The sequence below is a fragment of the Crinia signifera genome, chromosome 2 (assembly GCF_055691185.1).
Source record: "Crinia signifera chromosome 2, ASM5569118v1, whole genome shotgun sequence".
In the NCBI taxonomy this organism is placed as follows: domain Eukaryota; kingdom Metazoa; phylum Chordata; class Amphibia; order Anura; family Myobatrachidae; genus Crinia; species Crinia signifera.
In genome coordinates this window covers 97,306,949-97,333,610 of record NC_139218.1, presented here as the reverse complement: position 1 = coordinate 97,333,610, position 26,662 = coordinate 97,306,949, and the positions used below count along the sequence as shown (strand labels likewise).

Below are 26,662 nucleotides of genomic sequence, written 5' to 3'. Positions count from 1 at the left end.
ATAATTTACACTTACTATACATACAGTAGGTATCATCCCACACTAACAAGTGCTGTCGCTTTTCCTGTGCATCCATCTGGTTAGAGACAGTTAATTGGTCCTAGTCTTCCTCCCTCACACCAGCTCCTACTGACTGTATAGGCCTCTCCCAAAGCCTTCACTGACCTATAGACCAGACAGCGGGAATCAGCAGGGACTCTCTGCTGGCTGGGACTGAAGGGACAATACTACAATAGAAACTGAATAAAGAGCTGCTGTGTTCAGCTGTTCATTACACAGTCATGGTGTAGTGATTTGTATATGCTTTTGGGCCCTGTGTGTATCATCATTATAAATAAAATGTATGTAAAGACACAATTTGTTTCTTTTATTGCTCATTCCCAAGAAGAACCGCAGACAACAGCAGATTTTCAGGAGTGATATATAATACCCCTGTATGACTGTGGCAGGATGAGATCGGAACAGACACTATGAAATCTTCTCCTAACTATACATTCTGCTACGGTTACCAGACAATTTTTTATGAGATCAGATTTGTGGTTACTTGCATTATCACTGTGCTGTAGGGGTAACAAGTCATTGAAGTTACACAAAGGAGAAACGATAATGGCTACATGCAGGATACTGTAACGGAGTTCACTAGAAGGACGATTTCAAATTGTACATTTAAGTTTGCATTTTAAACAGAAACACCTATGGATCTAAAGCATGGAGTCCCATGTACGTTCCAACATAAAATAGAAAAATTAAATATAGATAATCCAATCAAACTAAATTATTGCTAACAAGAAGCATTTTGTGTAACATCCACTCAGAGTGTTCTACTCATTTTCACATGTTGAGATTAAGAAACGCGTGGAGAAGGCCGGCCAGAAGTCCAGCTTTGGCTCTGCCATTCTCTACTTGATCCGTTCAGTGGGAAGGCTGTCGGTCAAACATTTAAGTTGTTCTTCTCCCAGCTTGATTTTGTCTTCCAGTTCCCGTTGCTCAAGGATCAGTGCCGATTTCATCTTTACAAAGTGCTCATAGTCTGCAAGGTTTTCCTCGTTCAGGTAACTAGCCAAAATATCGAATACCGTACGCTCGCGCCGGTCCAAGTTCTCTTTTAGTTCCTTGGCGTCTTCATGCTGCCGTGTCAGTAGCTTCCTCTTCTCAACTAGTGTCCTCTGAAAAAGATGGAGACAACTGATGTTATGGTGTAAATCAGAAGAAAGTCCAGTAAATCAGTTACAGCAACCGATAAGAAAATAATGAAAACATTTTTGAAGATAGCAAACATAATATAGAAGGCAGAAGGTTGCTTAGTGCATGTTTTTCATACACAATGTAATTTTCTAGCAACATTAGCATATTGTTACAATGATCATTTGCAGAAGCAGCCAACTGTATTACAAAAGTACAATAACATTCAAATCTCTCTTACGGTCAAACAAAAAATGTCAAAATATGATGGATCTTGCATAAATTACTATAAAAGACTCAATCTGGGAAGAAACTCTCTGCTGCCACCTTGTGGTGCACAACTGGAGGAGGGATGGCTTTTTCCAACTGGTCAGCCAAGTGTTCATTTTCATTTTATTGATTTAAAGATTTACAGATAGGTCCTCACTTGGGTGTCCATACGCCATTTGGCATGAGCGACTGAGACACTCTTGACCGAGTAGCAAATGTTACATACATGACATGTGTTATTGGAAGTATTTCCTAAAGCTAGGTACACACCTACAGAATTATCTGTCCAATCTGACTGGTGGGAACAAAAATCTTTTAGTGTATGGGAACAAATGACAATCAACCATTCACTCCCAAACCCATAAATATGGACAAAAAGGATTGTTTACATACATTTGTTAAATGAAATGGACTTAACCAAATTATCCGAATGACCACTGTCTGTTTTCCAGTGTTTGGGAGCAAATGTTCGATTCTCATTTGCTCCTATAAATTACCAGACTTTTGGTCCCACCAGACAGATTGGGCAGATAAATCTTTAGGTGTGCACCCAGCTTTAGTCCTGGTTTCCTAATCCTGTTTGAATCACAGCTACCTCGAGTGTAAAAACATTTTTAATGGCAACCTTAGCCTAAACGTTTCTTTTTGAGAGAAAATTATGAAATTAAGCAAATTGTGTTTAAACTGTCATCCTGCCACATACACACGGGGCGAATGATACTGCTAACACAGGTCCCTGAGCACACTGCAATGCACCAGTGGTGTGTGCTGAGGGATCTGGTTCCTGGGTGAGAGAACACTGGCAATGACTACAGTTACACTGTATGCAATATGAATCTAGTCTGGTTATAGTGATGCACAAGACCATACATTGCCGTTGCTGGGGGCCTACACATGATTCGTGCTCCATAAAATATGGCTACAATCGCCCCATGTGTATGCCACATTAGGTTCAGTTTTTTGGTGAGGGACAGGATTGATTTCTATTTATTTTTGCTTTTTACACTGGCCTAGGTGGTTCCCAAACTGGCTGTTGTGTTGGTGGTCCATGAACACGTCAAATTATTTATGATCAATGTGATAGGCAAAATCAGTGCTCGTCACTATCAATCATAGAATGTGTGTACAAACAGAAGTGCAGCATGTCCACCCCGACATAAATCAACATAAGGATGACTTATGCACAATTCTACCTACAGATGTGTCCTCCTACATCTAGCCTCAATATGCTGTGCAGCAAGAGATGAGATGAGTGAGCAGCAACTACTTTAGGACATACAAACTGGTCAACATTGTCTGTATATGGATCAAACCAGAACTTGCTCGACCCAGGCACCTGTTCACACTGCACTTGACACAGGTCAGAGCCATGTTCAACCCTGGTCATTACCAGGGTTGAACTCCCGTGTTGCTCGACCTGAGGTGGCCCTTTCAAACCGCACCTGTACCCGTGTTGGGGCCGCAAGGAAACGGCAATAACCCGGGTCTAGAGTGCGGTCTAAAAGCGGTATAAGTAGTAAAGTACTTGTGTATAGAAAACTAGCATTACCAAAAAACTTTTCTGACAGATAAAACTTATGTGCAAGATACACATCACAGGACATGTACACATTCTGTCAAGTCCACTTTTTATAAACATGATTTTTTGGGAATGACATTACTCCTATTATTCAGTGCTGTTGCTGAGTGAGAATTTCTATAAATGTTCCCTAGGGTTTAATGGCATCACATTCATGCGTAAATTTACTTGGCAAGCCTACTTGCCTGACAGTCTGCATTAAAGAGAAGACAGTAAGAGATCAAGTCAGATAATGCTCATCTATTTCCAGCCATTACTCAGATAAGCATATATTTTTTACACTCATGTTAAAGACAAAAATATATATATATATATATATATATATATATAAATCCTGTGCTAGGCAAATCAAACAATATACTTTAGCCAGTGAGCACATAAAAAAAAATATAAACTATAAAATGGACAATACAATAGACAGACAACATATAAAGACCACACATAAACTAGGCTCCTACTAGTTTAGAGATTGACTTCATTACTTTAGTCTCTGATATTAGTAAATGGTCTTCTTTAATAATTAGTGGGGGTTATGGGGACAGTGCTCCTTTATAGTTAGTAAAAGTTAATTAATTTATTTCCAGTTTCTTATATAGCGCAGCAGATTCCGTTGCGCTGAGTTAATAGGGAAAGTCCTCCAGTGGGAATATTTAGATCACCTTATTGTCTGGGCAGACATCATTACTGAGCCTCTACTTGGTCGCTGAACCACATCTCCCAGCTGCTGGTGCTGATCATTATTATGGTGTGCACACACGGGGGAGATATATTGCTAGCAATATATTGCTTGCAATTTATTGCTGAGTAATATATTGCTCAGTGTACTTGCAATATATCTCCGCAATATATATTTCTCAGCAATATATTGCTCAGTTTCCAGTTTTTCAGAGGGACCAGCAATTTTCCCTGAAAATTGCTAGCAATTTTGACTAGATTTTTTTTACCCTCTATTTAAATTCATTTATGATTGACATGGGTTGTGGGAAGTCCTTCTGGAAAAGTGTATATGGTGAATATACAGATGTAGCAGGGGTCATCTTTGTAGGGGCAGGATAATCTAGCGGCAGCAGCCGCTAGTGCCCCGCTCCTGCCAGGGGTGTGGGGGCACAAGACGGCCGTGCGGCCCCTGCCACCCCGACACCAATGCCCCCTTCATTTATATTGAGCCCACATACTATTGGTGTGGGGCAGCATGGTAATGCTCATGCTGCCCACCGATGGTGCAAATCACCATCGATGGGCAGCATGAACATAATCATGCTGCCGGACACCAATGCCCCCTTCATTTTTTTGGTTGTCACATACTATTGGTGTGGGGCAGCATGGTAATGCTCATGCTGCCCACCGATGGTGCAAATCACCATCGATGGGCAGCATGAACATAATCATGCTGCCCAACACCAATGCCCTCTAAAGACAGCCTATGCACTGACTAGTGCGGCTGTGGGGCGCGCAGGAGGTGTGGGTGCTGGCAGATTTGGTACTGGCAGGTGTTGGTACTGGCAGATTTGCGCAGCAGCTTCTGTGCTGTATGCGCGGCCAGGGAAGGAGGAGGAAGCAGGGGGGGGGGGGCGTGTGTCACGCTGTGACAGGGAAGGTGGGCGGGTCCCGGCCGGCGTGTCACGCTGTGACAGGGCGGGTGGGCGGGTCCGTGGGTCCCGGCCGGCGCTGGACGTAGTAGGTGTCGCTTGTCGCTGGTGCACAGTGCTTTGTGCACCAGCGACCAGCAATTTTTAGGGAGAATCGGAGGAGCAAGCTCTTGCTACCAGCGACCATGAAGGGCTGGCCGCGGGAGCGCGCTCCCAGCCATTTATCGCTGGCTGCACATTAAATCACTGGCAATATGGTCACTGAGCGACCATTTTGCCAGCGATTTCATGACTAATTGCAGCAGTGTGTGTCTCTGGAGTTCTCTAATGGCAGCTTCCCAGTGTAGTGAGCAAAAAGGTAGTTCCAAACGGAACGGTGCAATTCTGTGGTTCAGTGTTAAAGACACTAAAATGTGTATATTTGCTTGTATGCAGATTTGCACTGTCACTGCCCCATGTGGACACATAGGGCCTGATTCAGACCAGATTGCTGCTGTGTGAATACGCAGTGGCAGATTATCAATATACAGTACTGTGCATTTATATTGGCTGCAATACGCGTGTTGCAAGATTATTGACAGTAAGCCTGCACCCGTGGGTGGTAAAACCCCCCCCCTTCAGACGTGCCAGCAAAAAACGCTAGGTGTGCCTAGGAAAAAGTAGGCGTGCCGAAACGTTTTAGGGGAGGGTTAGTGATGTCAGCTCTGGGCCGCATGTATTCATTGCAGCCTCCAAATCAGTCCCTGGCTACTACGAGCTTTTGATGACTGGTGCCCAGTGGAAAAATCATTCGAAGATGAGTGTCTAACAAATGGATTTTTACATACTCACTTGGCTGTGAAGTCTTCACTAGCCATACACTATTCGCACATTAATTTGCTAGGCGAGATTTCACTATTTCGGGGCTGCGTCTACCTGTTCGCTGGCCATTGCTAATTCACTCTGCAGTGATCAGGTCTGCATCGTGCCCATAGTGTGCTACTAGTGATCAACAGTGTGCAATTGTACCTATCCTATACTAGATATATCTGAAACAAATGTAGAACTCTGCATAGCCCACAGTCATTACTAAACCCTGCCTAAGTGAGAGTGTTGTTGGAACCCAGTTCTGCCTTTTCAGTTGTATACAGTATGTACAGTATATGTGACCTGATGCAAAAATGATCAGTCAGTCGCAAAAACTAAATTTGGAGGAAATCACTAGATAAAAGCCCAATGCAGAGGAAGAGGTCACCACGTTCTTTATACCGATGTGTCCTTATATATCTAGCATCAATACGCAATACAACAAGAGATGCCTGGTGCGAGTGAGCAACCAGGTCAGGATACAGTCCTTGGGTCGACCTGTATTCTGTCAACATACATTGGGTCTACACCCTTAGGTTGACAGGCCATAGGTCAACACCAATAAAATGTTGACAAGGCTTTTACAGTAGGTCGTCAGGGACTATAAAAATTGTTCAGCAAGAACAAGAATATGAATAGTAAATTAATGAATATAGTACACACTAAACAAATCCTGAACTCATACACATCTACTCTACTAGAAAGGCCATGGAACCTCCTACCTGCATCAGTATTCAAATCTCCTAGAGTCTTACCTGCACTGTGCACTTCCCAAGTAAAGTAGGTGGTCTCACAAGGGCCCTTATTCTGATCTGTGCGGCCGGAGCCGCATACGTTGCTCCGGCCGCACAAACCAATCCCCGCCTACAAGACGGATCGCCACGGCCGTCCGTACGCGGACGGCTGGCGATCCGCATGAAAATGGTGGGGCGTACGCCTCCACCATGGTGGGAGCTGCCCCCTGCATTCGATGGTCGACGACCATCGAAGGCAGGGCCGCACGCTCCACCCGCTCACGCAAGCTTAGACCACACGGACAATCGTCCGTGTGAAAGCTTGTATGGGGGTGGAGAGCTGACATCCGGCGATGTCAGCTTTCCGCCCCCATCACTGGCGTCATAGCCTCATTACCATGCATACGCCCCGCGTTTGCATGGGAACGCCCATGAAACGCGGGGCGTATGCATAGGGAAATGAGGCTATTAAGCCCCTCACGCCCCTATACGCCCCCTTTGCGGCGTATAAAATTTGTGTGCGGCGATTTCGCCTGCACATGCGCAGAGTGACCTCTGCGCATGTGCAGAGTGAAAACATCGGCGGTACGGCCGCACGCGGGCCGTACCGCCGAGATCAGAATAAGGGCCAAAGCCTTTTACACCGAAATGAGTCATCATAGCCACGCCCCCTGCTTTACAATGTTGTAAATTTTGTTATGCCTCCTGCACCACCCAGGTATTCATGCACCACAGCATTAGTTGTGCCAATTTGGTTACCCCCTTTTTGAAGGGGCAGCCAGAAAGTCTTCAAGTAAAGTTATATATTTGTATGCTTCACATTCAATCTTGAGATGCAGTAGGTACAGATGAAGCCTTCATGAACTAGCCTTCTCTGGTGAGCCATGGCTCACCATGGATTATTATCATCTATTGTTCTCAGCTGCAATACAATACATAGAACAATACAGGAGGGGATTAGCAGGGGATTAATCCGACAGCCCTGGCTCACTTAATCCTATTAAAGGGATAGAGATGGATCTATCTGTATATCACCAGCTACAGTAATCAGGAGAACATTGTACCATATGAATAAAGATTCTTTTACCTTTCCAGAATCTAGAAACAGGTTAGAAGGATTGTATGAAGCTCAAAGCATTTCTACTAATATTTATGCTGGACTTACTCGTTCTTCAGGGGAAGCCATTTCATCAAGGTTATTAAGGGCATTTTCCACCCGGGCAAGCCTTCCAGAAAGCGACAGAAGAAGATTCACTATTTTCTCTAGATCTCCAATGAACATTCGGAATTTGTCAAATTCATTTGGTTTGCAGACCTCTTTCACAATGACCTCGACCTCTTCTCCTAATGCGTTGTTACATTGGATGTCCTCCAAGAGGGTTTCTCTAGCCTCCCGAAGAACCTGCAGCTTTTTACTGATACTGTCTATCAGTTCTTGCTGTGGAAATCAATAGATATGAAAAATTAAGTCCATATTAAATATTACTATAATTTAGATTACACACATGTTTAAAATAACAAAATAAAAAAATAAAGTCATCATTGCACTTGGTGGTGCAATCCTTTTGGGATCAGCTTCTTTAGGTACACTATTTTGATACTGGTATTTCATCATATATTCTTACTCTGGGGTTTTGTTGTCCTGGTGCTATAGATGAGGATTCTCTAATCATGGGTCCTCAAACTGTGGCCCTCCAGAAACTACAAATCCCAGCATGCCTTACCACAGTTTTAACACTCCCTATAGCAAAACTGTGGCAAGGCATGCTGGGATTTGTAGTTTCTCAACATCTGGAGGGCCGCAGTTTGAGGACCCATGCGTCTAAATGAACAGTTTGCAGTATGCTCTGAATCTGTGTACATTTTATTTATTTATTAACAGTTATATATATATATATAGCGCACATACTGTATATTCCACAGCACTGTACATTGAACAAGGTCTGCATAGAAAGCATTTGGATGGCCACTGCAGGTTCTGATTTTCACACTTGGCTGTTTTAGTTAATAGAACGGGTTCAGTATGATTTCCCGACATTCAAAATACCGAAATATTGGCAGGTGGTCAAAATACCGACATGTTCAAATTGCCAACATTCACTAAGTCGACATAGTCAAAAAGCTGACACAGTCAAAAATGCAACAATTAACATGTCAAAAAATGTTTTTTTTGGGTGTCTACAGTATGTCAACATTGTCACTGTATAAGTGGCTGCTAAGCTATCATAATCTAACTCTATGCTCACTTGGATTGTGAAGTAAAAACAAGTCGGTGTCAGTGAAAAATCATGTTTTTTTGACATGTTGATATTTAAAATTGCGGCATTTTGACCATGTTGGCATTTTGTCCATTTCGGCCTAATGAACTCGGTATTTTGACCATGTTGGTATTTTGACTGTCTGACAACGGTTGTCTGTATTTTGACTGTTGGTAAATTGACTGCATCCCAATAGAACAGTGCTGCATGAATGATATTTGTATATTGCATGTGAAGCTGAATCTAAATATGACTGTATATGGCTAAGATGGTTCTTCTTGAAATATGCTCCCTCATGACATAATGGAGAGAATTGCATATACTTTAGGTTGTACCATTATTACACCTGTTCTTCATACAACCCTGCTAAAGTGTAGTTAACTTAAGATGGGGGTGTTTATGTATTCAATTGCTTTGTGCCCTATCTATCTTTGGACTGATGTGTTTTATATGATCTTTTCAGATATGTGAATATTTGGCCGTGGTTCATACAATATTTGACTATTTGCATTATACAGCATACTTCCACATGAAGGTAATGTGGAGGAATCGGTCCAGGTTTTAGAGTAACAGCAGTAGGAAAACTGATGTGATCAGGGTTGGGCTGATTAACAGCACCTGTGCATTTCCCTGGCAAAGGGTCAGTGTTCCTGATGATCGAATAGCTGCCCAAGTGATAGTTTCCTGGTTGTGAGCTACGGTATGGACCACTGGAACATACTGAGGAGTTTGTACTATGCTGTGACATCTATATGCTGCAATGCTATTACCACCCTTGCCTATGCTGTTTACCTGGTATGCTGTTTACTTGCTACAAAATAAAGACTTCATCTTATCCAGTGTACTGTATTGTAGCTTTCACATCACATAAAACATTTTGAAACGTTTTGAAAAACTGTAATTTTAAATGGTATTTCAAACGGGTCTAGTGTTCATATTGCAGCAGATTACCATTTAAAAATACCGTTTAAGTACCATTCACATCACCAGTCAAGCCGTTTAACCTCTGAACACGTTTCTACCCACAGCTTATTTCCTGGTTCAGGGAAGGGACACAAGACAAGGGACAGCCTATCACAGTGCTCTAACCTTTATTTTTTTACTAAATACCATTTCAGTGCCATTCAGACAGCACAAAAAACGGCTCTGAATTGGCTTTAAAACGGGTAGGACTCTGCTTTTTAAACGTGTTGAAATACCAGTTAACTTTAAATGGTATTTCAACTATGACACTTTCATACTGCAGCCTTAAACGTTTTAAAAGGCAAAAAAACGGCAATATACCGTTTTAAAAGTGTGATGTGAAAGCTACATATGTGATTCCTTGTCACAATACAGTACACAATACATGGGGAAATTTACTAAGATGGAATTTCTATTTCATGGGAAGTTGCTTTGGGAAACCAAATAAGATACTATCTATCAACTTCTAGAAGGAGCTACCAATACGAACTAGATTCTGATTGGTTGCCCATAGCAACATCCCATGTAAAGTAAGACTCCCATCTTACTCAATTTCCCCCATAATGTGAAATGCATTAAAAGCCAACTAGTATCCACCTGAATTAGGGTTTTAGTTTAGATGGTTGCTTTCTTCTGTAAGTACTACAGACCCACTCTAATGTCAAGTAGAATACCCTTAATAAAATTATTATTATTACTAGATTAGAAATATCATTGTTGATATAATATGTTAAAAAATTAAACAAAAACAAAAATATTGGCTTGCATTGTGCAACTGGGTTGCAGTCATTTTAGTTTGTTTTATTAATTAAAACATAGCCTTATCATTCTAGTATACAAAACAAAAATAAATACCAACCAGTATACAGTACAATAAAGAGAACAGTCTATCGCCAACATTATCATTTACACTGTGGGGGATATCCTATTATTATTTGGCTGGGGCTATCCTATTTGACCAGATTCCGGCACACTTTTCCCCCGATAACTGCTGATAAACTGAGGAGAGTTTCTGTAGCTGAGGACTAAGGAACGATGACTTGATCTGGTAGATTACCAGATTGACTAAATCGGACTGAAAACAAAAAATAGAAGACTTGATACGGAATTTACCAGGCTGAGTGGACCAGACTGAAGACAAAGAATAGAAAAAAAATCTTTATACATAGAATAATCTAGAACTGGACCAGAGCTGAAGAACTCAAAAAATACTACAAAGCTGATCCAGAGCCATGATATAATAATTTATGCACTAGATATATTTTCCAAAGCAGGATGAATATAAGCAGTTAACAAAATTATACAGCACAGAGCTGCTTTCCCTGAAGAAGCAACATTGTACTGACTTATTTACGGTAACCAGGAAGCTTTCTTTATAGGTACTAATGTCTTCTGATTGGTCACTGTAGTCAGCTGACTGTGAACAGTGCTTGAAATGGCTGAGAAAAATAGTGTGACTGCTTCCAACATGGCTGCGCCGATGGCTGGGTTTTTCAGGGAATATTGCGTGGCGGAAGCGGGCCCAAATGCTGACAAGGTGGAGGAAGCTTAGGGCTGCAGGAAGCAGATTCCGGAATCAGCTTGTGCGCGTGGAGAGCACTGTAAAGTGGCAGTGTGGACAGGCCACAGTGCCTGCTGAGAGCAATGCCCAAATGTAGATCCCAAAGCCACCTGGGAGCAGAGTGTGGGCACCACCATGAGTGAGCCTCAGTGCCAACCTGGAGAGACACCTCAAAAGGTAAATAAGATATTTTAATACTCCAAATCGTGACTCCGAATAAATGGCAAAATCACAAACATCGCTTTACTTACATAATATCATAAGCAATACCAAGAAAAATTGTTATTGCAGGTAAATGTCAAAATGCTTTTTTTTTTTTACATTTTAATATTCTTGGCCTGGACTTTAATATATCAATACAGTGGACAGAGAGCATCATTAACATGTACTGTGTTTAAAATGAGCAAAAAGTCCTGGAGTAACGCGTTCTGATAACAGACTCACATGATAACACTGCAAATTTTTCAAATGGAATCTACTGCGCTACATAAGAAACTGTAAATAAATAATAAATAAATCATAACCTTGCTGTGCAGTGTATACAAGCAAAGCAATTCATAGATGACAGTCCTCTTACTCAGAGTCTACTGCCTTAGGAAGCAAACTGAAATCAGTGAAACAAGTCACATTTGGACACCGCACAGTGAGATTGTGATTTATTTTTAATTATTTCATTTTTTATTTAATTTCTTATTGTTAGAAGTTTATATAAGGGCCAATTCAGTTAGCTGTGGGTTTTGATGATGTCAGCTACCGTGAGTCAAAAGTCAGCGGCCATAACTTTTTGGAACGTGTCAATTATAGTTAATGTGGAAGGTCTCAATGGTATTTGCCAATGCAGCTTTTATGCTAGGTACACCCCAGAATGATCATGATCGTGAGATGACCATACGATGGTCACACGATTTTCTGGAGCACACAATCTGCTCACGATCTGCATCTGATCCGATTTAACTGTACCCAGTTGAAGGGGACATTTTAAATTCCTGACTGCAACAGGTACGATCTGCAAAACGACAGAACGACCAGCGGGGAGGTGCATTGAATCGTATTGAAACCATGCCAAAAAATTCCCAAATTACATACAATGGGTCGAGATTGTATCATTCTGGTGTGTACCCAGCATTAGTTTGCAGGTCTTGCGTAGGTAAAAAGGTAGAGAATAACCTTTACTTTAAGGTTAAAATGTTAGGCCTCAGAGTAGAACCCCTGCTGCACTCCTCCTCCCCCTCCTCTGAATGAATGATCAGTTACCCCTATTCTTTGCTTGGCTAATTTGCACCCCATTCGCACAAAAATGCTCGCTACCTTATAGAGTACAGCTAGATCCTGCTACCACAAAGTACATAAGGTGTCACGATAATTTATCACAGCGAAACCGTTCTCCCACAATTGAATTCACCCCATAATACCTTGTTCAACTAGATTTAAGTGGTAGCAGTATATTTTATAAGTGTATTGTGCCGGGGCTGGGGGTAACACGTGTGCCTGTAATGATTATTATTGCAGAATGGTTCATATGCTTATCCAAAGACAATACAGTTCATCATTCGGTACTTGTTTCCTAGCACGGCCACCACGATTTCTATCGTGGTGGTCGTGTCGGAAAAAATCGTGTCGGTCGCGTCGGGTGCATACCAAAACGCACACGACGCGACCGACGCGATGTACCCGATTTCTCCATAGGCTTCAATGGTAAATTATTTTAACATTGAAGCCTATGGAGAAATCGGGTCCATCGTGTCCATAGGCTTCAATGTTAAATTTTTTGGTACTTGTTTCCTAGCACGGCCACACCGATTAAGATCGGGGTGATCGTGCTGAAAAAAATCGGGTCGATCGCATCGCATGCGATTTGGTCGCATGCGATGCGATCGACGCGACCGACCGATTTTTCACCCGATTTTTTCATTAAATCCAATGTAAATTGGGTCCCTGGGACCCAATTTTACATTGGATTGAATGAAAAAAATTCCCAACCCCCCCAAATTCAAGCGCGTAAACCCCACCCCACGATAGACGGCAACCCGAAGCGTGGCGAGCGCAGCGAGCCCGCGAGGGGCGGCGGTACGCGTCCTCCGACCTTTTCATGCCCTACTATCCACTAGGGCGTGGAGTGAGAATAGAATAGTGTGGCGAGCGCAGCGAGCCACCGAGCCCGAAGCGTGGCGAGCGCAGCGAGCCCCGCGAGGGGACGCGGATACCTTCACAGGTAAACGCGTCCCTTCGCGGGCTTCACAGCTGTCCGCGTCGCCACGGACACCTGTGAAGCCCGCGAAGGGACGCGTATAACTGTGAAGATATCCGCGTCCCCTCGCGGGGCTCGCTGCGCTCGCCACGCTTCGGGCTCGGTGGCTCGCTGCGCTCGCCACACTATTCTATTCTCACTCCACGCCCTAGTGGATAGTAGGGCATGAAAAGGTCGGAGGACGCGTACCGACGCCCCTCGCGGGCTCGCTGCGCTCGCCACGCTTCGGGTTGGCGTGTATCGTGGGGCGACGACGGGGACATTTATAATGTGAAATGGGTCATATTGACCCATTTCACATTTTTTGACATTTTTACACCATTTCAATGTTAAAAATTTTTTTAACATTGAATCCTATGCAAAAATCGGGTGCATCGCGTCGCATCGCGTCGGGACCAATGTTAATGGTCCCGACCGACGCGATGCCCCCGATATTTTAACTTCCCGACAAGATTTCAATGTTAAAAAATTTTTTAACATTGAAGTCAATGGAAATATCGGGTGCATCGCGTCGGTCGCGTCGGGACCAATGTTAATGGTCCCGACCGACGCGATGCACCCGATTTTTGTTTCCTAGCCGGCAAAATGGACCTGATTTCAAAAGAAATCGGGTCCATCGGGGTAATCGTGTCCCTTAATTAAGGGACACGATTACTTAAGATTGTGGCCGTGCTAGGAAACAAGTACCAATTTTTTTAACATTGAAACTGAGTCCATTTAACATAGTAAAAAATGGTAAAAGGGCCAATATGGGCCATTTCTCATTGGGTATGGCCCCGTCATGTGTGTAAAAAATAATGGCCCCCCATTGTGGCCGCCACCCCCACGATTGACGCGAACCCGAAGCGTGGCGAGCGCAGCGAGCCCGCGAGGGGCGGCGGTGCGTGTCCTCCGACCTTTTCATTCCCCTACTATCCACGTCGACGTGGAGTTGAGAACAGATTAGTGTGGCGAGCGTAGCGAGCCACCGAGCCCGAAGCGTGGCGAGCGCAGCGAGCCCCGCGAGGGGACGCTGATACCTTCACAGATCCCTGCGTCCCCTCGCGGGCTTCACAGGTATCAGCGTCCCCTCGCCACGCTTCGGGCTCGGTGGCTCGCTGCACCCGCCACACTAATCTATTCTCAACTCCACGCCGACATGGATAGTAGGGGAATGAAAAGGTCGGAGGACGCGCACCGCCGCCGCTCGCCACGCTTCGGGTTCGCGTTAATCGTGGGGGTGGCGGCCACAATGGGGGGCCATTATTTTTTACACACAGGACGGGGCCATAGCCAATGAGAAATGGCCCTTATTCGGCCTTTTCCCATTTTTTACTATGTTAAATGGACTCAGTTTCAATGTTAAAATAATTTAACATTGAAGCCTATGAACAAATCGGGTCCATCGCATAGGCTTCAATGTTAAATATTTTAACATTGAAGCCTATGGGGAAATCGTGGGCATCGCGTCGCATCGTGTGCCTTAAAGTTAAGGCACACGACAAATCGGGTCCATCGCATAGGCTTCAATGTTAAATATTTTAACATTGAAGCCTATGGGGAAATCGTGGGCATCGCGTCGCATCGTGTGCCTTAAAGTAAAGGCACACGATGCCCGCGATTGTGGCCGTGATAAGAAACAAGTACCCATCATTCATCTAGTTTCTGGTCACAAAAACATTCTGCAATGATGTCAATATACCTAGTAGCTTTGTTTCTTCAGTATAAAAATGAGAGGTCAACACTGATGCACACGGGCACAAACTGTATTACTTATTCACATGATGGGATGATCAGATGAGCTTTGATTACAGACCGTACAAGCTGCATTATGTAATTAATTATACAAACTATGAAACTAAAACATGAGGGGGCTGGATCTAAATCTGAATTCAATAATTAGAAACTGTGCAGGAGACATTACTACCCATTCAAATGTAACTATATGGAAAATGCCAATAAAAGCACACCTTAAATAAAACAGATTCCACTGTAAAAATTAAATTTTCCATTTAACGTTTTTGATATAACTCAATGTGATTCCATGATGTACTATAAATAACATTGCTGCTTAATCCCACTATTCACAACCACCAGTACCCGTGTGAGTGGAAATTATAACGTTCTACTCTGTGGTCAACCACTTTCTTCTTAACATCCACTGCGGTTGTCTACCAATACGCCACATCTGCCCCTTTTCCGGCTATTTCAGCTTCCTGCACCGACTCCTCACTTTCTATTCCCTTATTCTCCTTTTCCCCCTTGTTCTGACATTACTCACTTTTCTATGGTGTATGTGTGTAATATATGTTTAAAGGCTTCGATCAATACATGAACTAAATCTCCACTGTTTATTATAGTTAGTGAATTTAGTGAGTGCAGAGCCCCTGTGATTTCTAATTAAAGAGAGAAAGGGTGGGATGTATTAATATACATCGCCGCCCTTCGCCTGGCAGCCACCGCAAATGTACTAACATATGCGGCTAGCATCGGGTTGCGGTGACGGAGACCCCCGCGATACCTTTGATGTGGTCTGCGGGGGTCTCCGTCACATCCCGGCGGCTGCCAGTGTCCCCCTGCATCTCCTCCTCCCCCCTGCAGCCGGATGTCCTCTCGGCTGTGACACCTGCTGGGGGAGAAATAAATCAGGACGACGGGGGGGGGGCGATACCCTGCCAAGCGAAAACGGGGCGGACGGGTAATGGTAAAAAGGAAAATGCCGTAAAACCCGATTTACCGCAAAAGAAAGAGAGAGAGAGATACAGACACAGGCAGACACAGAGAAATCAGAAAAGAAGCCATTTCACTGCTCATTGCTTATGTTACCTTTTTCTCAAATAGATTGTGGTCCATCTCATCCTCAGAGCTCTCCTCGGTGTGCTGTTGCTCCTGCATATCTTTCATTTTAATAAGGAGCTCGGCTTTTGCTGCAGAAGTGCTGTAGTATGTAGAGCTGGTAGTCAAAGAGATGGCTGCCATATTCTGATCCTCTTTTCTGTTGGATATTCAAAACATATGTATTTATGATTTGTTTTTACAAAGTCTGTAAACAAGAACATTTCTCTTCAAATTGAATTCAATTAAAATGCATTGCATATTCCTGTATAATACAAAAAAAGTTGGATTAAACAAGAGTCACCAGACGGCCTCATCACTGCAAGTCTACTTGCATTCAGAACACAACATTCTCACTAGGGCCCTTATTCTGATCGGTGCGGAAATTCCCGCATGCGGACGGACCGCCGATGTTGATCGTCTGCGCATGTGCAGAGGTCACTCTGCACATGTGCAGGCGATTTCGCCGCACGGATTCTTTATACGCCGCACAGGGGGCGTAGAGGGGCGTGAGGGGCTACTTAGCCTCATTACCCTATGCATACGCCCCGCGTTTCATGGGCGTTCCCATGCAAACGCGGGGCGTATGCATGGTAATGAGGCCGTGAGGCGTGGGTACGGGGCGGGCATCTGACATCGCCGGATGTCAGCTGCCCGCCCCCATACATGATTTCACACGGACAAGTGTCCGTGTGGTCTTGTGTTGCGGGACCTGGTGGAGCGTGCGGCCCTGCATTCGATGTTCGGCGACCATCGAATGCAGGGGCTGCTCCCAAGACGGAGGAGGCGTATCCCCGTCCAATTTCATGCGGATCGCCACATATCCGCATACGGACGGCAGGTGGCGATCCGTATGGAAGGCGGGGATTCGCCTGCACGGTTGCGGCCGCATATTCTGATCGGGCCGCACCGATCAGAATAAGGGCCTAGATAACAGCTGTAGTCCACCTTATGGGCATGTTATAGGTGTGGAGAGGGGCGTGACACTAAACTGGTTGCTTACACAGATGTATAAATCGCTCTATGGAGGCCATATTCAGACAGATATTCTGCACTTGCTACAGGGCTTGCACAAGTTTTGATGGTGTGACCATTGATGTGTCTAAAGACGCACCAGGTGTTAAGTCCTTGCACATTTGGAACTTATGGATGTACACAATCTCAAACTATTGGGCAACCCAATAACCCTAAGAAGATAATCAATTCCCCCCTTCCTCCAGCCTCTCATTCAGTGATAACAGTACAGTCTTCTCTGATGGTGGCTAAAATACAAAGGAAACCCCCAAACCAGTGGCTAGTGTTTATAGAAGACTGCATCTGGGTGTTTAAAACAGACCCAACTCTGGTGGTAGATCAGCACATATGCTGTAATACAACGAGTGTCTGTACTGTGTTCTGTCCAATAATGTTAGCAAATCAGATCATTGGGCACAATAAGAAAAGTGTGACAGACAACTTCTAGTGGTGCAGATGTGTCCCCTTACAGCATTGCCACAATGCGTACCCATGATCCATATACCCTGCATAGTAAAACTGTGAGTGTCAGTGTCTGCAGGGCATAGGATTGCAGCAATGCATGTGCCCACAGATATGCATTACGGCAACGATTTAGAGGACACTAATGCTAGTTACGTTCTAGACAATGGGTGAGATTTAATAGGATGAGAGATTCCGAAAGTGAGAGATTTGGTAAGAAATCTCCAGTTTTTTTTAAAGCGGCAATGATTTACACTGCAAACCCAATTTGATTTTGCAGTGTAAATGATTGCTGCTTTAAAAAAACCTGGAGATTTCTTAATATCTCACTTTCTGAGCCTCATCCTATTAAATCTAACCCTCTATGTCTGATTCGGCAGATAGGACAGACATACTAGGCACATTGTCCAGTGTGTACCACTTACAATGCGCGTTCCGTGCGTCATTAGCGACATTCTGTGTCTTCAGCAACATCCAATATCTTCAGGGCCAAATGAAAACATTGCTAGTGAGGGTCATACTGCAGCAGTTTTCTGTATGTTGACTTGTATCTTATTAATATGGTGCCACAAAGTGTTCCTTAGTGGCGTAAATGTATTATAATTAGGTTTACAATTAGGACAGCTATAACATATACATTTAGCTTTATTTGGGCAACAAGTATTATTTTAGTTAAATGTAATTTAACTAGTAAAAAAAAAAAATTCCAGTTGCAAAACTGGAAAAATGTTCATTGGAAACATGAGATTAAATGGAAGTTCTTATGCCCACCATACATTATACAATTACCTTCCTTTAGCTATATACAGAACCTTTAATACATTATGTACTTCCAAATATAGTACATTTATCCTAGGACCATTTACTCTGAATAGGATCAGGTAAGTTCTCAGCAAGAAGATGTGAAATAGTTTTATTATTCTGATAGATAATTATTGTAACTTTGAAATGATCAATGTTTCTGACTTGGAACTGAGCTTAATTCTTTCTAAACATGTGTTTCTATGGCTACATACTTTTCATCAGGAGGTCTTGGAGATGGGACTTTTGGATTCAGCTTCCTGCGTTGCTGAGCTTCTTCAAGCAGATTTTCATCCTTTGTAAATATCCCTTCCATAAGGTCCATTGTGGTCATCATTTTGCCATTTGGACCTAATATGTCTGCAAGAGACTTGTCTTTTCCTACAATTTCTTTCATCAGCTCTTCAGATTTCAAGTCAGCATAAATCAAATCTTTGCTCTTGGAGTTAAGAGCGGGGAAAGAAGACACTGAACTCTCTGGCGTGCTCTCGACAAATTCCAGGGCTGGTTGACTTTCTGTAGTTCTATACTGGTCTTCTGGATCTGGGCCATGCCTCGTGTAAGCACAGAAGCGGGAGTAGGATTGCTCAGGTGTACTGAGAGTTTTCAGTGGGTCTTTGGCAAGACCGGTAGGTAAGGCAAGCGGCTCAATGGCACTCAGTAAATTGTTCCTGCTTTCCTTCTCTGCATAGCTTTCAGAATGGATAATTTTAATGGGGACCATCTTCACTGTTGTGTTGTCTATAACTCTTTCAATTCTGGAAATAAAATGGAAAGCAAAAGAAGAGTTTGCTTAATTTATCGGTCATGCTATTGGGGATTCATGTTTGTTTAAAAACAAGTTTTATGCAAGTGTCATGCAGGCTTTAGGACTTGGAAATGAATCCACAAGATGTTGTAAGATGTAAACTCTATATTTAGGAGTTCTGTAAAATTGCATAGTAGTGTAACTTACGTCAAACTACACGTTTCAGAATTTACTTTGTTTCATTCTAGAAATACACTTACAAAAAGTACTAGTTTGAAAAAGCCAAAAGGGTCAAACAAAGGACACATATGAGATGTTAGATTTGCAACAATGGCCATGTTCACATTATTTTATTAAGGAATCAACTACACTTTAATCATACCTCCCAACAGTCTCCATTTAGGTGGGGAAGTCCCTGTTTGAGGGGCATCCTTCACCTGGGAGAATGTCCTACATGTGGCAATAATGGGTGTAAGGGGCAGGCTAACACTTCAAAAGTGCTAGGTACATAAAGGTGTTTACATCTGTCATGACATCACTTATACCCCTTTCACATCGAAAATGCCTGATTGTACCCAGGATTTGGACACTGGTCCATCCCAGGAGCGACCCGGCATTTGCAAGGTGAAGCTCCCATCATCGACCCGGCAATAAGCCTAACAGGGGCGGGGCACAGTGGCGGTGCATTATCGGGGAGAAAGCTGATGCTGCCTGCTCCCTATAGTGTAAACGTGACCCTTCTTTTAACCCGGTTGCTGGACCTGGGTTTTTCCTGTTGGTGCTCTTACTGCACAGTGACCCGAGTCAACCCGGCAACTACCTGGGTTGGACCAGAGTTATTTTGCAGTGTAAAAGGGATATTATATATTACTTTCCTGATTATTATTGTTCTAAAGCTATGACATATGAGCACATATGATCAGTCAATACACTTACATGATCCCTTATACGTTTTCCATAAGATATTTATACTTTCAGAAATACTCCAAACTCCCAGGTTTTTGCACATGAACGCGCATCAACCCGGGATTTTGGTATGTCTGAAAGGGTCAACCCAGGTGTTAAAACCCGGGTCTCTGACCCTTCTTTTTACCTGGGTTGAGGACTTGGGATTGACCCTTTCAGACATAAGAAAAATCTGTGTTTTTCAGCAAATTACCAGGTAGAACGGCTTCACCCGGTAATTTGCTACTGTAAGTGTGAAAGGGTACAGGCTGCACTCGGTAAAATGACCCAGTAGTCAAAATGCCGGGTAATTCCAGGGTAGTAGGTCTAAAAGAGGAATTAGTGATAAAAAGAACATTATGGACATTTTGCAAAGAATTATAGATACAAACTGGGGCTCTTTTAGGCACTGGATCAAGTCCCATAACACAGTTCCTCATGCCATTTATAGCGGGCCTATGTGATCCTTTCAAAAATGTACAGATTCCTTACATAGTTAATACTATTTTGAATACTAATTTATACAATTATATAATTTTAGTATATTTTTAGTTAACTGAAAACTTTCTACCCAACATTAAAGCAATTCAAGGTAAATTGTGGATCCTGACACTCAAAAGCTAATCTGGACCACAAAACAAAAAATGACCATTGACATTGATGTAATCATTAATGCAAATTCAATCTAGAACATTATCTTTTCTTTACACAACTTCAAGGGCCCTCAATGTCTGGGCCAGGAAGAGATTGGAAGGGATCCTATACATCAGAGAAACTGCATTTCCTATTTTATGTAATGTGACAGTATAAGAGGGGTTCTACTGTATAGGTCGACCAGTGGTGTCAGAATATGGGTGCAGGCCTTAACATTGTGTCACCCTCTGAGGGGTGACACCAAAGTATCGGCTTCTTCAAAGTGACAAGAGCCTTGTGTTGCATTGTGACAGTCTCCTGTAGCACCCAGCTCCTGTCATAGAGGAGAAGCTGACAATGTAGGCACCAGATGCAGCTCAGCATCTCTGGGGATTTCACCAGGATTCCAGTTGAGGCCACATCCATTTAACTGAGGCCAGGGGTGTCCAAACTTTTTGCAAAGAGGGCCAGCTATGGTGACGTGAAAATGTGTGGGGGCCGACCATTCAGCCTGACATTCTTTGAACCATTAATCACATCAGAATGGTCCCCCAGTGTGCCCCATTTACTGTATGTCCCCCAGTGTGCCCCCATTCACTGTATATCCCCCACTCTGCCCCTTTCACTGTATATTCCCATAAACTGCCCCTCCTTCGCTTTATGTACCCCATTCACTGTATGCCCCCCACTCTGCCCCCATTCACTATGTCCCCCAGCCTGCCCACCCTTCTCTGAATGTACCACATACTGCCTCCCTTCACTTTATATTCCTCTGCAGGAGACAGATACTTGGGCTCCCGCCGCCGCCCTTTTCCGCATATTATGGGAGCAAGCTTCCCCTTTGCTGCTCCCCCCTCCCCTCACACTGCTGTCACTGTGATCGCGTTGGAGGGTGATACATAATTGCAGCAGCAGGAGTTGGAAACATAACTCATCTGAAAGATGCCAAACATGTCTCAGACTGACAGCCGGCACCCCCTCACCAATGCAGACAGCAAGCCAGCAAAGGTAAAGGCGCTCGTCGGGATCCCACCTCTAGAGTCCTGTGCTGTGCGTCCCACGTCAGCCTCCAGCCACCCGCTTCTGGCTGGAGACTGTGGGCCGCTTGAACTGACATCACGGGCCGCAATTGGCCCCCGGGCTGGACTTTGGTAATGCCTGACTTAGGGGGGATACAGAGTGTGAAACGGGTGTCACAAAAAAAGTTTCCACTCGTGGTGCTTACAGATCGTTACACATACAAAGTGATACCCATAAAATGTAAAATATTTGTGTTTATTTTTTGTGTGTTGGTCATTCCCATGTTGACCTTAAGACCTGGTCAACCGTTTAACCCTGTCAACCTTTTGTTGATCTAATGAATGTTGACCTAATGTCTATATAAAAGTGCAGATCTTCTATTCCACACCACTAAAGGGTGTTTGCAAACTGTAAATGCAGACTTGGCACTTTGCGGGCAGAAAACCAGAACTTTGATGGCAGAAAACCATGATATTCTAAGAAGGCCGTGTGCCACACCCCTTTCTTTCTGCACATACTTGTTCTTTGACAATTTAAAGTACTCCAGCACACAATGGAAATAAGCTGTTTCATGGTATTAACAATTATTTGGGAATGCTGCCTGCCAAAGCACTAGGTAGCAATGAAAAGAAGTAGAACAATATATACATTCGCTGGGCACCAGAAGCAAATATAGCATTGCTGGAGCCAATACACTAACACTGCATACACTAACAATACACTGTAAAAGCTTATGCCGACAGGGAAAAGTGTGTGTAAAATTCAGCGTTCACTGCATTGTAAAAAATATATACAGTATGTTATATATACATAAATAGCTTATAAATCAATAAATCATGTAACCTAATCAGATCTCTGTATCTTCTTCTAGGATGTATCAATGGACAGTTATCAAACAGTGACATCTACTGGCAAACTGGACATATGCTACAACACCCAGTGCCGTATTTATAATGGGTGCAGTGTGTATGGTGCATACGGGCCCGAATCTCAGGGCGGCCTACACTGCACCCATTTTTCTTATACTTACCGTATATACTCGAGTATTAGCCGACCCGAATATAAGCCGAGGCACCTAATTTCACCACAAAAACTGGGAAAACTTATTGACCCGAGTATAAGCCTAGGGTGGGAAATAGGGTGGCCATTATGGTGAGCAGTAATTGCTGTGTTGACTGCACTGCAGCATCTGGGGGAGTATCCTACTGATGCGGAGGGGGGGGGGGGGGGGAATTAGCAGCCTGTGGAGGCTGCTGAGCAGTGTGGGACTCCCTGGCAAATCTTTCCAGTTTGGAAGTGGCAGCAGCTTGAGCAGATTTCCCCATTTTGATTGAGAGGCCAAAAACGTCCCAAACAGGATAGGGTAATGAACGGAGCTGCGCAAGATACACACAGCGAAGGGACACAACCTCAGTCACCTGCAGTGATTTACAGCAAGCGTGGTCGATTAGTGAAAATGGGTGGATGGCCCCCTCGGCTGTGCGGACTACAGCACTGGGAACCGACCCAGCCGCGTGCCACCCCCATTCATCCTAGCAAAGGTGTGGCAGCTAGAGAGGAACAGAGGGAGCACCAGTACCGGAGAGTGGTGAAGCAGAGGGAGAGACTGGGAAGCGGGACCTGGCAGCGCTATCTCTGCGGCCTCAGCGCACCGCAGCACAGCATCAGTGGGACCAGCCAAGATGGTACTTCACTTCTGGGGTTTTATTACAACATAAAAAATGTGCTGGAAAAAGTCGGCTTATACTCAAGTATATATGGTACCCTCCGGATTCCAATGATGGCAGGAGCGCTGCTGAAATCACCAGAAAAATGGAGAGTGGCCACTTTTCCAGAGATTTGTGCATGCGCAGTAGGGTCTAAGCACTCTAGTCAGACCAAATATTCACAGGTCTGCTCTGTTATTGACCCAGCAATAGATGTAATATTAAACAGATATGAGATTTCGAAAGGTCATAAATGTGTTCCTTATTAAGATAAACTAGAAAAAACTTAATGGGGTATATTTACTAAGCTGTGGATGAAGATAAAGTACCAGTCAATCAGTAACTGCCACGGTTACATTGGCAATAGAATGTGATAGGAAGATTCCCGGTAGGCTGATGTGCTTGTGGGCTCACCTTTGGCTGTGAGGGTGACAAACTGGCGCTGTGGGTGTGTTAGGGGGTAGTAGGTGTCAGCCTGCTTATGTGGGTGTGTAAGAGACACTTTCTGGTACTTTTTTCAGGGCCATTTCACCTAGGACACCAGGGAAGGGCATTGTAGTGGAATAATAAAACATTTGCAGACACAGACACAAGGACAGCTGCAACGGTGTCCAACTCAGAATCAGGAGGGGTCTCGCTCTTTCAAAAAGACAGACCTTGCCTCCATGAGGGCTACGGTTTCCATCCCAATCTGCCCCTTCTAATTGCCATGTCACAGACTGTGTTTGAAAAATGACAGGAGCGGATAGGCTAGTACTTTATCGCTGTTCAAGGCTTAGTAAATACACCCCCAATTGTTTTATTCCCTCTGATGCCATAGATTAACTGTGCTGGAAAACAATTTGACAATTTAACAATATCATTTGGTGACAGTAAGCATGGTCATTGAGAGATGAACATGACCAAAGAGCTGATTCTGGTTGCCACACACATACAGCACTGCAGGTGGGGTGCGTGGGGTGGTGGGCCGTGGTCATGCCCATGGGTGTTCCCATGAAAAAGCTGGGTGTTCCAATGGAAGTTCGGCAATGACGCGGGTGAAGGGAGAGAGCAACTGACATCAGCTGCCCACCCTCTTCCTGTACAGGGAGCCCGCAGATCTAAGACACCATAGAGGTTTCTTAGATCTGAGAGCGCTTGCAAAATCATTTCATGGTTGGCGACCATTTAATGATTCTGTCCCCATACGCAAGGGTAGGAATGGATGTTTATGCTAAACATCCATTCGCATTCATGCAGGGATATTCGGCATGCAAGCGGGGGTTCGTGCAGGTGGCTCATGACATGCACAGCTTTGAATTTCATTGCATGTCAACCAGAATCACCCCCCAAATCCCTCTCCAACTGAATAAAGAAAAAAAAAACATACTGAACAGCGCAGCATGTTGTAAAGGAGATTGAAGTTGGGGTGTGTCAAAACTGTCTGTCTTGAGAAGCTGATGTTCCAGTATGTAAACCCTTCAGTCCTTGCTGATGGGTGAGAGGATGTCTAGTAAATAAAATATCTTGGCTGATATTTCGCCATGAAGTAACCTTAGGGTCATACAAACGGGGAAATGTAAGTCCATTTTCTAAGCTATCTGACCAGATCGCTTAGAAATTAAGCATGGATCACTCCGTGTGCATGCCCCCAAGCGTTGGCGATACACGGTCCCATTAATCGTCATAGCCTGACTAGATCTTGACTACATGTAATCAAGATCTAGTCAGATCGCCAGTGTTCTCACCAGATTACACTGGTCAGCAAAGACCGCTCAGCACACATCACTGGTGCATAGCATGTGTGTCAGAGATGTGTGCTAAACTAAAATGGCTCAGAACGGAGCTTAACTGTCTGTCACTATTACTGTATTTGTAGATAGGCACCATTAGCCATAATGCCAAACAAATGCACACTCTGAAAATATTAACATTGTGCTACAAGGAGCCAGGCTATAGGGGGAAATAGGTAAGACATCGGTATTCTCCAGCTTGGCAAATCTGTTTGGAACTAAATAGGAATTTATTAAAAACACATAAACCATAAAAAAGTTTGCGAAGTCTGATGTATACAGAGAATCAAAAACAATTCCTAACGAAAGCATGGAGAAAATGAAATATTTTACATGTAGCTTGTGAATGATAAAATGACTACCTGGCCTTGTTATCATCCTGGACCAGAAGCGGAGGCTTATCTGTAAGCTTTTGAGGAGCAAACTGAGGAGAAGGTGACCGTGATGGCTCCATCGCTGGCTTTTGCAGATAAGGCTTTGAGGACACTTCAGTCTCAGTACTAATGTTCTTCTTGTCTAAGAACTGGCTGACATTCTCTGATGACCCAGAAAGTCGCTGATTTTGCAAATGAACATGTAAATGTTTATCTGAAGGCACCCCTAGGCTGCGGACAGGTGATGTCTGAGGTTTACCTAAATCTAGGGTGCCAGGGGACTGAGATAGGGCTCGCTTCCCTTGTGCTGTTGTCAGCAAAGATTCTGTTGATGCAGCCAGAGAAGACGTGGAACCGCTCAGCCGCCAGTATTTGTCTAGTTTGGGAGGGGGTGGTCTTTGGGGAGCTGGTCCACGTTTCTTACTCACAGGTGCTGGTTCTTGCCTCTGATATTCTTCTTCTGACTGTGAGGGATTCTTGCTGTCAGATGGAGTTTCAGAAATAGGGACAGCTGAAAAGCCAATGTCTCGGTTTCCTAATCTCACATTGTCATTTACAAATCTGTAATCACTGGGCAGTGTTCCTGATCTCGCTCTGCTTTGTTGGGATACATTTAATGCATCTGGCACTTCAGATACAGGTTTATTGGCCACCTTCCATTTGTTATTATATGCAATGTCCTCTTTTACTGCTGGCAGATCGCTTTTGTCCTCTGTTTCCTCAACCCTGCAATGAAATATAAATAAAATTAAACTTTTTTTTTTGTGTGCAATACTGCAATGCGATATTGCAATGTTTCATAAAAGCCTAGCAGTAGCAGATTAATTAAAAATAATTATTCTATGTTGTTCTATTCTGGCAACCTTAATATTTTAAGAAACACAATGAAGCATTGTTAACTCATGTCTGAAGGCTTCCACGGCACCCATCTAAACAGGTTCTACAGGTAACTGTCTTGAGCAATTAAATATTTTCATCACAACTTTGAAAAGTTACCAAGTTACCCTGGACCATATAGAGATCTAGAAACGATCATGGTCCTAAAGAAGTAGCATGAGCAAGTATCTTCTTCTGTTCTGCCGGTTTTTACCCAGTCCTATTTTACTATTGGTTCCCAAACGTTAAGCACAACATAACAATGTT

At 43.7% G+C, this 26,662-nt stretch overlaps 1 protein-coding gene across 4 annotated transcripts in view; it reads right to left on the bottom strand.

Annotated features, from left to right (window-relative positions):
- Window positions 1–346: 346 nt before the first annotated feature.
- The window catches only part of SHROOM2 (shroom family member 2), a 206,126-nt gene continuing 179,810 nt past the window's right edge, over window positions 347–26,662 (bottom strand). For all 4 annotated transcript variants that reach the window (XM_083172583.1, XM_083172582.1, XM_083172584.1 and 1 more), the window contains 5 exons: window positions 25,508–26,245; window positions 18,537–19,079; window positions 16,036–16,204; window positions 7,366–7,638; window positions 347–1,166 (listed from right to left, as the gene is read on the bottom strand). In XM_083172583.1, coding sequence (XP_083028709.1) covers window positions 900–1,166; window positions 7,366–7,638; window positions 16,036–16,204; window positions 18,537–19,079; window positions 25,508–26,245 — 1,990 coding nt within the window. In that variant the 3' untranslated portion in view covers window positions 347–899. The remainder of the gene's footprint in view (window positions 1,167–7,365; window positions 7,639–16,035; window positions 16,205–18,536; window positions 19,080–25,507; window positions 26,246–26,662) is intronic.